This window comes from Poromitra crassiceps (assembly GCF_964638095.1).
Source record: "Poromitra crassiceps genome assembly, chromosome: 25".
Taxonomy (NCBI): Eukaryota; Metazoa; Chordata; class Actinopteri; order Beryciformes; family Melamphaidae; genus Poromitra; species Poromitra crassiceps.
The window spans coordinates 1,041,089-1,054,494 of record NC_139649.1 but is presented as its reverse complement, the minus strand read 5'-3'; the positions used below and the strand labels follow the sequence as shown (position 1 = coordinate 1,054,494).

The window sequence follows — 13,406 nt, the reverse complement described above, 5'->3', positions numbered from 1 at the left end:
ATCGAGTGCTATGCAAAACCTCCACAATAAATCGACTTATCTTATCACCCAGATCACAGGTAATAGAAGAGGATTTCTCTATAGCGACAATTTCAATTTAGATAATTCATCACCACGTATGCCGAGCAGAAGATGCGTTATCGCGCGCGTGTTGTTGTCACCATCCTCTTCCATACTGGAGATCAACATTGGCATTCAAGCCAACAGCGGCCTGAGAAACAAAGAAGATTCAGCTGCAGCAGATAGCCAGTGTTATGAAGCAGATACATAGATAAAGGATTTCATATTACGCTTAGCCACAGGCCCCTGCTGCCATTTATCATGCCATGAAATCGTGTCCATATTGCACTGTGCCCTATCTCAACCATCCATCAGCTCATTCTGCTTTCACCACGACGAACAACCTGCCCTGGTGGCGATGGAAAACATCGCATGTCATCTCACGCCGGTACTTCTCCCCTGCTGTTCCACCGGCCACGTTCAAGACCGCCCGAGCGGCTTTGTTCCAAGATGCTTAAAACACTAATGTATAGTCATGTGTACTGTGTTAATCCAGGACCAGCCCTGTAGGCATCGGCCATAGACAGCCATTCATCCACAGGGTAGGGACAAATGTTTTGGAGTAGAGAAAAAGGTTAAAAAATAATAAAAAATAAAGAGATATTAGTCACACGCTTTCATTTGAGCTTAGAATAGACAGGAATGCAAATCCAAAATCTTAACTGAACTATAATGAGGAACGAATCCGGAACTAACTACTGTAGGCTATTAGTTAATGGTCAGCTAATCATTATTTGATCATTAGTTAATGATTAGTTAGGCTAGGCTAATCATTAATGTCTCTATGACATTTTTGGTTGGGCTTGAGTTACTCATGAACTGACCATTAACTTAATAGTTCCTCATTCGTTCCCTAGTAACTACTCTAAATGTTGTATGCAGTATTGTAAAGTGTTACCCACAAGGTACATCATATCCTTAGACGTACGTACAGTAGTGTGATAAAGGCTTCAAAATGGCAGTCCCCCATTACCACAAGGCTGCTATGTGAATTGAGTGATTATAGTAATCATAATAAGAACCACTAGATCATTTGTATGGCAATCTGCTGTCTGTAGCATTTGTGGTAGTTCACAGTTAGGGGGTGTGTGGTGGGGGTGGAGGTGAAGATGGCTCCTGTCAGAAACGTGTGAAGTTTCATCAAGAAATGAGTTTCCACATATGCATATCCACATATTACCACATATGCGCATATATATATATGCGCATATGTGGTATATATATATGTATATATATATATATATATATATATATATATATATATATATATATATATATATATGTATATATATATATATATATATATATATTAGGGATGCACGATATATCGGCAATCATATCGGTATCGGCCGATGTTAGTCATTTTTTAACATATCGGTCATATCGGTAACGGTCAGATGTTGCAATGTTAATATCGGTTATCATTATCAGCCAAATTCTTCACATTGATATGAAATAATGCAGTAAATCTATGATTTATGGGCTTTTCCAAAGGCTTTGAAAATAAAGAAATGCATAACTTTTTCAAATTCAGTGTTAACATGTGTTTTTCAGTATGTACAAATAATATCGTTATCGGCCATAACAGCAATGTTAATATCGGTTATCGGCATCGGCCAAAATTTTCATATCGGTGCATCCCTTAATATATATATATAAAATTGTTGGCATGACACTTGTGTGTGTTACTGTAAATGTCTGCATCTGTGTGTGTGTGTGTGTGTGTGTGTGTGTGTGTGTGTGTGTGTGTGTGTGTGTGTGTGTGTGTGTGTGTGTGTGTGTGTGTGTGTGTGTGTGTGTGTGTGTGTGTGTATAGAGTCTATATATGTCTGTGCATGCGTGCACACACACTGGCACGTACGCACGCCTCCTTTCATTTGGGTGCTCTTTCTTGCCTTTGTGTTCATTATTTCTGCATCTACGTTTTATTGTGAAAAGCACACACGCACACACGCACACACACACACACACACACACACACACACACACACACACACACACACACACACACACACACACACGCGTGAACTGTATTTGACACGGCAGTCAGCGGTCTCATTAGTTGGGAGCAGAGGAGCCTTGCCTTCTACTGTCAAGAGTGTGTGCGTCTCCTACATGTCATGTCAGACAAGGCTCTGATTCTCTGACGCTATGCTCTGTGAGGTGAGCGGAGAGAGAGACACGCCCGGGCTGAGAGAAGTGAGAGAGGGAGGCAGAGAGGGAGAGAGAGAATGACAGAGAATGAGGAATGAGAGAGAGAGAGAACCAGAGAAAAAGAAATGGAAGAAGTAAAGAAATGAAGAGAGAAAGAGAGAAAATAAACACAAAGGAGGCTCTGACATTACCCAGTAATAAGGAACATAGAGGATGGTGCAGAGTGGGACATCGCCACATTTACTATCTGTGAATCCACCACTGCCATGTTGCTGCCACAGATACACTCTAAAAAGCGTTCGACGTGCTACTTTTCAAGTCAATAGTCCATCACACCCAAAAGCTTTCATCTGTACTTTTAGCATAACCTGACTTTACCTTTGTTGTCGCATCGTTTCTGCTCTGTTTTGTGTGCACGTTTATTTACAGTGTATCTGTGGGGCAAAGCAGAAAGGTCAAGTCCAGATCTTGATGGGAAAAGAATCAGATGTGTTGGCATGGTCTCCATCTGGCTTTGGGAGATATAGTGGTAAAAAAAATCAGTTTTAACAGTGTGGCTACATAAGACTTTACTAGAATAAATTGCTTTTTCTCTCTTTTTAAAGTTTGCGGCGAACACCAAACTGTAATGATTCCCTCTTGCTGCTCGTTTGTCAGATCATTCCTGTTTTTCTGCCAGATTAATTACTTGATCACAGTTCAGCGCGGGAGGTGCAAGAGCAACTGTTTAGTATTTCTCCCGTTTGACGAGGATTTAATTGGAGCGATCAAAAGTAACTGACCTCAGAGTGTCTTGTTTTGGCAACATGAAGTGACGGCCCAGCTAATAAACAAGACGAGGTGTTTAAAGTGTGTTTCTGAACACAGCTGGCAGCTTTGATATACCTGGAGCAGCATAGTACCTATTACTGTCACATCCAAATCTGCTTGCCTTATTGAGTAATTTTTAATAAAGTTAGCTTGGACACTTTTCAAATTCATCCAATAAAGCTTTAGCAAAATCCTCGAAACTGTTTCTTTATTACTAGTGTTTTTCTTCATGTCTTGAACATTCCAGCATCTACTGCCCATCACATCATCTTGCCTACATGTAGCGTCGCTCTGATGACACAAACCCACAGAAGATTTCCTTTTGCCTTTGCTTTGAGACTTAAGCAGTGCATGATTCATAAATCCACTCTCCTATTAGTATGCCTCGGCTTGTGTAAATGACCCTCCCGGGTATATATAAGCTTGATAAGCCAAAGAGATGGATGGAGAGGAGAGAGGAGAGAGGGAGGGAGGGAGGGATAGACACTCTTTGAGGAAGAGAGCTGTTAGCGCTTTGCCCTCAGGGTGAATGAGAAGTACCTTTGAGCGCCACCAGGCCGACGGTTGGCTCCTTACCTAAAGGCGTGTTTACCGCCGTGTTGCACGGCGTCACCGTGCTTTCGAGGGATCGGTCTTGAACGGGCCTCTAATTAAAGCTGTCATGGCTGGGTGCCTGCAGGGATAATGTTCTATTATTATAGTCATTTGTTTCAATTAAACGCTGGGTGATTTTACAATAGCAGCCGTGAACCTGTGTGAGTGAGCCATCACTCTAAACAAGATGGCTCCAGTCAAGCAAGGAGTGGAGAGAGAAGAGGCTGAGGCCCCAGACTCACACAACTGTGGATCACTGTATAGTCAAACAGGGTCAGATGGGATAGGAACAAGGAACAAGGAAGCCATTGAGAATTGGCGAGAAGAAGAATGTGGATCTAGCTGTCAAGGAAGTAAGTTGGAGTGTTCATCTTCCGTATATACGATCTTTTTGTGCAACACACAACCATGCATGCGACATAGGAGAATGCCAGGATTGGAGGGGGTTTCTGTTTTCCCCCGTCTTGGTGGCGTGGCTTCTGAATGACGACGCGTTACGCAGTGTCTCTATAGGTAATAAAAAACCACTTTGTGAACATTTATTTTCCCCCAAAACTTACGGATTGGACCTTTAACAGAGCTCATAATAGTAGCCACAATAACAGAGTCAAATGCCAAATGAATAGAACAGCGATGGGATCAGTGTGCTTTTTTCAATTTAGTCCCTTCAGGAGGTGGATTTCTTCTGAATTGAAATATGCCGTATCATTAGCAAATGAATTTCAGTTTCCATTTCCATTTGGAAGCGATTGAATTGAAAGTGAATTAACCCCAGCCCCTACTGTAGGAAGTGTAGCTCACTAAAAACTGACACACATTGAAGTACACTAAAGATTTATATTGGATGGAACTAACAAGGTAGAGGCATGACCACAGCATCTATTGATTGGTTGGCAGCGAGCGACTGGTTTATTATGACACCCGTGCAATAAAACCCTTGCATAGCAATCAAGCCTGTCATTTAAATGATCAGACAGATGCCAGTCTGGTATCAGCGTAAGGACAGAGCAAGGTTAGCTGTGTTTGACTCTCCTCCTGGTGTGAATCTCTCCTCGTTCTCCTTGTAGTTCTTCTGGGGCTCTCTCTCTCTCTCTCCTCCTCTTCTCTCATCTCTGTGTGCTGGTGGTCAAATCCCCTTAGCTAAATCAAATGGTGCAGCCAGGCAATCGGAGCGGGCCGTGAAGCCATTTCAAAGGTAAGGTCAGCAGGAGCAGAGGAACAATGGCTTTGTGATATTCCATCTCGCACACAATGTGCTGCACGTAATTGGAAAAGCCTTTGTTATTTGACTCCCATTTGACTATGATGTACAAGATGTGAATACAAACACGACAGGCGTAACGGACGGCTGGAGGAAACGCGTTCACACCGGGTTTCCTGCCTTTACATCACAGTTTAGCTCTGCCGGCTGCTCATCACCAAAAAAAACCAATATTATCCAACTGTCCCCCTAGCTAACTTTGGAGATGGATTTTTGGTGCTTTGGTCATGTGTTCTTTATCTCCCTATTCTTCTGTTATCTCTCTCTCTCTCTCTCTCTCTCCCTGTCCCCTCCCTCCTCTCTCCTTTCCTCTCACTTTTTCTCCCCTGTTTATGAGGGGCTTTTATCTCCTGGGGCTTCAAACAAACAACCAACATTTCTGTGAGTTAAGCTTGGCTATGACGATACCCAAGGGAGGTCAGACTCCAACTTAAAACACACGCACGCACGGACGCGCGCGCGCGCGCGAACACACGCACACACGCGCGCACACACACACACACACACACACGCACACGCGCCCACACACACACACACACACACGCACGCACACACACACACACACACACACAGAAAAACTTTTTAGGCCACTGCTCCACTTGCTAGTTATAGGGCTGTGGCGTTCCAATGGGACCACAAAATGGAAGCCTTCTCCTATTGAATACTGTAGTTAAAGTGACTGCAAACATCTTCCCAAAATGATCCTGCACATGGACTATCATAACACGACGGACAGCTTTGAAAAGGGCAATTTAATTGAAAACGACCGAGGAAACAGTCTGCCAAACAGCATGGAAAGCTAAGAGGGTGTATTTGTTCGACATGCCCTGTTGCCCTGCGGTTGACACAATGGCCGTTCGTTCTTGCCATTTATAGTATTGGTAAAAGGTTAGACACACAGTGATGAAGGTTGATATACTGTCTTATTATGGGCGAAGTCAAATGCGCCGATGAAAATGATTATCATCCTTTTGAAATGTTCATTTAAAAGCAGACTGAGTCCATCGTGAACGGGGGGACGACCAGATAACCATCTGTCAAAGCCACCCCGCTCAAAACAAATATTCAGGACGTCATTTCCATGGCGCTGTTGCATCACTGGTCACAGAACCACTGTTACATACTGCGACTGTAAGTGCTATATAGCTTAGGCAGAGAGCAATGAGTAACTAAATCCTGTTACTCGCACTGCACCCCCCCCTCGGCCAGCCAGTCGGACGATAGCATTAGGAATTAACATACAGTACCTATGGCAACCAGCAACCTTTGTCAGATTGGTTCATAATATTTGTACAGCCTGTCGGATGGACGCTCTATTTAGCCGGGCCTGATGGCGCTATGTGATAACGTCTTGCTCTTTCTGTCTCACAGGTGGAAGCGCAGCTAAAAGCACTCAGGAGACATTTTAAAAGCCCATTAGAAGGACTGTTAGCAGGCAGCTATTACAATGTGAGTGGTGTGTGTGAATGATGACTTTAGCACTGCTACTGTAGATGTTATTATTGAGATTGTTGCGTACCTTTTTTTCGTAACCGTAACAACAACGTAATGCAAAATTTCAATAGATTAAGCGTCTATTTTCTTTCTTCTTGTCACGAGGGTAGTGCTCGCTTGCACTTGTTTATGCATTTGCATTTCCATAGGCTACTGTAACTTTGCCCGTCGACTTCGCGAAATGTATATTGGTGGTTTACGTGCAGTCGGTGGTTTATTTGTTTCTATATTCCACTGACTTCACTTCATTAGTCGGGACAGAACACTCAGCTCAAATGAAAATGAAACTTGAGTTAAAGCCATGATATATGAGACTGAATATAAATAATGACAGAGGAAATGTGTACTGGGTTCACAACAAATCAACAAATAGCATGAATGATTCTATTGCTTGACTTCTTTTCATTCTTTGAAAGAGATAAGCAGTGTTTGCTCCCCACCACACCACCTCTACCATTGTTTTCCTCCAACAATAAGGTGATTCATTATGTCCTCTATCTTCTCTATTTTAGTATCATGTCTTTTCCAATTAATGCGTTCCAATTAATAGAAGCTTTGGCTTCCAGAAACCCCCCTGTGCTTCACATCCTGAAGCAATCCCTGTGTTTCTCATGCCGTCCTGATCACACTCTTATGAGGCCACTAGCCACAGCACCCTGGTCCTGGTCCCCTGTGCTCTCCTCTCCTCTGCATGTCTCCTTCACAGCACCCTGGTCCTGGTCCCCTGTGCTCTCCTCTCCTCTGCATGTCTCCTTCACAGCACCCTGGTCCCCTGTGCTCTCCTCTCCTCTGCATGTCTCCTTCACAGCACCCTGGTCCTGGTCCCCTGTGCTCTCCTCTCCTCTGCATGTCTCCTTCACAGCACCCTGGTCCTGGTCCCCTGTGCTCTCCTCTCCTCTGCATGTCTCCTTCACAGCACCCTGGTCCTGGTCCCCTGTGCTCTCCTCTGCTCTGCATGTCTCCTTCACAGCACCCTGGTCCCCTGTGCTCTCCTCTGCTCTGCATGTCTCCTTCACAGCACCCTGGTCCTGGTCCCCTGTGCTCTCCTCTCCTCTGCATGTCTCCTTCACAGCACCCTGGTCCTGGTCCCCTGTGCTCTCCTCTCCTCTGTATGTCTCCTTCACAGCACCCTGGTCCCCTGTGCTCTCCTCTCCTCTGCATGTCTCCTTCACAGCACCCTGGTCCCCTGTGCTCTCCTCTCCTCTGCATGTCTCCTTCACAGCACCCTGGTCCCCTGTGCTCTCCTCTCCTCTGCATGTCTCCTTCACAGCACCCTGGTCCCCTGTGCTCTCCTCTCCTCTGCATGTCTCCTTCACAGCACCCTGGTCCTGGTCCCCTGTGCTCTCCTCTCCTCTGCATGTCTCCTTCACAGCACCCTGGTCCCCTGTGCTCTCCTCTCCTCTGCATGTCTCCTTCACAGCACCCTGGTCCTGGTCCCCTGTGCTCTCCTCTCCTCTGCATGTCTCCTTCACAGCACCCTGGTCCCCTGTGCTCTCCTCTCCTCTGTATCTCTCCTTCACACCACCCTGGTCCTGGTCCCCTGTGCTCTCCTCTCCTCTGTATGTCTCCTTCACAGCACCCTGGTCCTGGTCCCCTGTGCTCTCCTCTCCTCTGCATGTCTCCTTCACAGCACCCTGGTCCCCTGTGCTCTCCTCTCCTCTGCATGTCTCCTTCACAGCACCCTGGTCCCCTGTGCTCTCCTCTCCTCTGCATGTCTCCTTCACAGCACCCTGGTCCTTGTCCCCTGTGCTCTCCTCTCCTCTGTATGTCTCCTTCACAGCACCCTGGTCCTGGTCCCCTGTGCTCTCCTCTGCTCTGCATGTCTCCTTCACAGCACCCTGGTCCTGGTCCCCTGTGCTCTCCTCTCCTCTGCATGTCTCCTTCACAGCACCCTGGTCCTGGTCCCCTGTGCTCTCCTCTCCTCTGCATGTCTCCTTCACAGCACCCTGGTCCCCTGTGCTCTCCTCTCCTCTGCATGTCTCCTTCACAGCACCCTGGTCCTGGTCCCCTGTGCTCTCCTCTCCTCTGCATGTCTCCTTCACAGCACCCTGGTCCTGGTCCCCTGTGCTCTCCTCTCCTCTGCATGTCTCCTTCACAGCACCCTGGTCCCCTGTGCTCTCCTCTCCTCTGCATGTCTCCTTCACAGCACCCTGGTCCTGGTCCCCTGTGCTCTCCTCTCCTCTGCATGTCTCCTTCACAGCACCCTGGTCCTGGTCCCCTGTGCTCTCCTCTCCTCTGCATGTCTCCTTCACAGCACCCTGGTCCTGGTCCCCTGTACTCTCCTCTCCTCTGCATGTCTCCTTCACAGCACCCTGGTCCCCTGTGCTCTCCTCTGCTCTGTATGTCTCCTTCACAGCACCCTGGTCCTGGTCCCCTGTGCTCTCCTCTCCTCTGCATGTCTCCTTCACAGCACCCTGGTCCTGGTCCCCTGTGCTCTCCTCTCCTCTGCATGTCTCCTTCACAGCACCCTGGTCCCCTGTGCTCTCCTCTCCTCTGTATGTCTCCTTCACAGCACCCTGGTCCTGGTCCCCTGTGCTCTCCTCTCCTCTGCATGTCTCCTTCACAGCACCCTGGTCCCCTGTGCTCTCCTCTCCTCTGCATGTCTCCTTCACAGCACCCTGGTCCTTGTCCCCTGTGCTCTCCTCTCCTCTGTATGTCTCCTTCACAGCACCCTGGTCCTGGTCCCCTGTGCTCTCCTCTCCTCTGCATGTCTCCTTCACAGCACCCTGGTCCTGGTCCCCTGTGCTCTCCTCTGCTCTGCATGTCTTCTTCACAGCACCCTGGTCCTGGTCCCCTGTGCTCTCCTCTCCTCTGCATGTCTCCTTCACAGCACCCTGGTCCTGGTCCCCTGTGCTCTCCTCTCCTCTGCATGTCTCCTTCACAGCACCCTGGTCCCCTGTGCTCTCCTCTCCTCTGCATGTCTCCTTCACAGCACCCTGGTCCTTGTCCCCTGTGCTCTCCTCTCCTCTGCATGTCTCCTTCACAGCACCCTGGTCCCCTGTGCTCTCCTCTCCTCTGCATGTCTCCTTCACAGCACCCTGGTCCCCTGTGCTCCCCTCTCCTCTGCATGTCTCCTTCACAGCACCCTGGTCCTGGTCCCCTGTGCTCTCCTCTCCTCTGCATGTCTCCTTCACAGCACCCTGGTCCTGGTCCCCTGTGCTCTCCTCTCCTCTGCATGTCTCCTTCACAGCACCCTGGTCCTGGTCCTCTGTGCTCTCCTCTCCTCTGCATGTCTCCTTCACAGCACCCTGGTCCCCTGTGCTCTCCTCTCCTCTGCATGTCTCCTTCACAGCACCCTGGTCCCCTGTGCTCTCCTCTCCTCTGCATGTCTCCTTCACAGCACCCTGGTCCCCTGTGCTCTCCTCTCCTCTGCATGTCTCCTTCACAGCACCCTGGTCCCCTGTGCTCTCCTCTCCTCTGCATGTCTCCTTCACAGCACCCTGGTCCTGGTCCCCTGTGCTCTCCTCTCCTCTGCATGTCTCCTTCACAGCACCCTGGTCCTGGTCCCCTGTGCTCTCCTCTCCTCTGCATGTCTCCTTCACAGCACCCTGGTCCCCTGTGCTCTCCTCTCCTCTGCATGTCTCCTTCACAGCACCCTGGTCCTGGTCCTCTGTGCTCTCCTCTCCTCTGCATGTCTCCTTCACAGCACCCTGGTCCCCTGTGCTCTCCTCTCCTCTGCATGTCTCCTTCTTGTTTATATGAAATGAAACATGGTGTGGCTCCGATTAAAGGGTGACAATTTCGCCGGGAGGCTGTTGCTATGGAAATACGTCTGCTGTAGCTATGATAGGCCATTCATGTTTGATTAATTGGTTTTTCAATGCTTCTTGGTTTGTGAGGACCCTTAAAGAGCAGGTCCATGGAAAATGGAAAATTAATGGATTTCTAGTTCTCTTTTTCATTTCTTTCTATTTCCCCCCCCTCTTTCTACTTTTTTTTTTCCCTAAGCCATTTCCCCCTGTTTTAAGCAGTGTAGCGATGGTGTTTTGAATTATGACTGGACGTTGTAGTGGTTGGACGTTGTAGTGGGTGGGGCGGGAGGTGAGGGCCTGCTTATTTGAAATGTAAAAGGAATGTCTTTGTTCATTGCTGCCTTTTGTTAGCAGCCGCCGAGGCAAACATGGAATCTAATGTCCTGTGAATATGATGAGTTTTCAAAGCAGGCCAGGGCCTCTTACTACATTACTACATTACTACATTACTACATTACTACATTACTACATTACTACATTACTTTGCAGAGCATTTTTATTCAGGCAACCTACTGGGACCAATTATGATTAGAGAGGCAAGCCTTCATCTCTGAACTCTCTCCTCGTGTTTATCAAGACCCTATATGCTAGGGCCCTTTCAATTGGATCTTTTTAGCACTGCGCCTAATGTGTAATGTATTATTTAACTTATGAATGTTTAAAAGCGCTAATAAATGCTGGTTCATCACTTTCTGATCTGTAAATTGCCAAACATTCCCGTTTATGCCTGCATTAAAAGCATCCTTTGGTGCGTGTTCGTGTTCTGTCCCGATGCAGCATGGTGATGAAAAGCTTTTGATGTGGTTTGTTATTGAAGATCTTTAAGGCGGCTAAGAGCACAACTTTGTGAAAGGATGTCTGACCTCTGTCATCTTTCTCGCAGCGAGATCTCCATTAGGGGGTCATTCTCTCCTGCAGCGAGCGTTGCTTTCTTTCTATTTGTGGGCCAAACGTGATGGAAAGGATGTGGATTCAAGGCGCAGTAAAGTAACATTTTACTGGCCTTATTACCGCCCCCTCGCACAGCGAGCACAATACATCCGCGGGGGCGATCGAGTCATTGATTTTTGATCAATGACTCTCTGCGATTATTTCATTAAGAGCTGAGATGTCTGACTTTCAAAATTAAAGGAACACTCCGCCCATTTTCAACCAGCTTTGTATCATTAGAACATCAGTAGTATATCAGAAAACTGTAAACGGTTTTGAAGTCTGTCATTTAATTTGACAGTTATTGAGTGTTAAAGTGTGGACCAGTGACATCACTGGTCCACACTAACTCAAATTAATAACTCATGAACTCAAATCAACTCTCCATAACTGTCAAACTATTCATCATTCATCTAGTTTGACAGTTATTGAGAGTTGATTTGAGTTCATGAGTTATTAATTTGAGTTAGTGTGGACCAGTGATGTCACTGGTCCACACTTTAACACTCAATAACTGTCAAATTAAATGACAGACTTCAAAACGGTTTACAGTTTTCTGATATACTACTGATGTTCTAATGATACAAAGCTGGTTGAAAATGGGCGGAGTGTTCCTTTAACTCTCTCTGGCATACTCTGTGCAAAAACTAGACCTTTCATTGTCGTTGCACTTTACCGATTGTTGTGAATAGAAGTCATGGACTTAGTTTAGTGTAAACTTAATGAGCTTGATGAAACAATGGTATGATTTTCTTTAGTTTAGTTAGTTTTGGGTCTGTACTCTGTAACATATCACTGAATGGTGTTGCCTTGTGGGAGGCGACGTAGGTGTCTCTTGCGTCTGAAGTAGTGAAGTGTTTGTGAGAGTTTTAATTGGTTTGGATTGCACATTCCAGACCAAATCATCGCCTGCCAATAAGATTTCCACATAAAACAAGATAGTCGAGGAAGATATTCAGTTTGATCAACTCATTAATTATATGATGGACAATAATATACTGTTCAAGGGGATCCACATCAAACGAACGATTCAAAAGAATCCCACCAAAGGAAAATCAAGACCAAAGTGTAAGTCAGGTAACAAACCTGATCAATCGGATCGACTCGGCCACAAATCTGCAAGTTAGCACAGAAAATGCATCATGTGTCCCAGCTAATAGACCAAGAGCAAGTTATCCTCCCACAGTCTGATTTACCCATTAAAACACGTCTTTTCTTTTCCTTTTTTTAGAGAGAGAGGTTTTGTCCAACATACACTACGGTACATACATTTAACATTTTCTAACACGATACTGTATCATCTCTCAAAATCTAAGCCTTTCACAAGCATTTCCAATGACACATAATTTAGCTAATTGGCTCTTTTCTCTCAGCTTGAGTAATTGTTAGCGGTTAAGATAAAGTAAAGCTAAGTGTTCTTCTCTCACCTCCAGATGCAGGAGATGGCTTTTCACCACCACCAGCAACACAACCATCACCACCACCACCCAGACGGCGCTCACTATGACCGTCACAACCCCCTGATAAACATGAGCGCCCTGTCCCAGCTAAACCCCCAGGTCAGCCGGAGTGCACTCCCCCACGGTTCCCCCTCTCCTCCCGGAAGTAAATCGGCCACGCCCTCCCCCTCGAGCTCCAATCAGGAAGAGGAGGCCGATCCTCATTCTAAGGTACTGGTGTGGCGATGCTCCTTTTGGCTTGTTGCAGTGGTGGAGGAACAGGCGAGGGCTTGGTTCATAATGTGCTAACTGCGCTTGCTGCTGAGATAAACAGACATACATGGCTAACTGTGCTTGCTGCTGAGATAAACAGGCATTCAGGGCTATAACTGTGCTTGCTGCTGAGATAAACAGACATACAGGGCTAACTGCGCTTGCTGCTGAGATAAACAGACATACAGGGCTAACTGTGCTTGCTGCTGAGATAAACAGGCATACAGGCTAACTGTGCTTGCTGCTGAGATAAACAGACATACAGGGCTAACTGTGCTTGCTGCTGAGATAAACAGACATATAGGGCTAACTGTGCTTGCTGCTGAGATAAACAGGCATACAGGGCTAACTGCGCTTGCTGCTGAGATAAACAGGCATTCAGGGCTATAACTGTGCTTGCTGCTGAGATAAACAGGCATACAGGGCTAACTGCGCTTGCTGCTGAGATAAACAGACATACAGGGCTAACTGCGCTTGCTGCTGAGATAAACAGACATATAGGGCTAACTGTGCTTGCTGCTGAGATAAACAGACATACAGGGCTAACTGTGCTTGCTGCTGAGATAAACAGACATACAGGGCTAACTGCGCTTGCTGCTGAGATAAACAGGCATACAGGCTAACTGTGCTTGCTGCTGA

At 46.8% G+C, this 13,406-nt stretch overlaps 1 protein-coding gene across 1 annotated transcript in view; it reads left to right on the top strand.

The window, feature by feature from the left end:
* The window catches only part of LOC310798297 (TOX high mobility group box family member 2-like), a 68,189-nt gene that overhangs the window by 23,854 nt on the left and 30,929 nt on the right, over positions 1-13,406 (top strand). Inside the window, exon 3 of the mRNA XM_083660803.1 lies at positions 12,489-12,725. Coding sequence (XP_083516929.1) covers positions 12,489-12,725 — 237 coding nt within the window. The remainder of the gene's footprint in view (positions 1-12,488; positions 12,726-13,406) is intronic.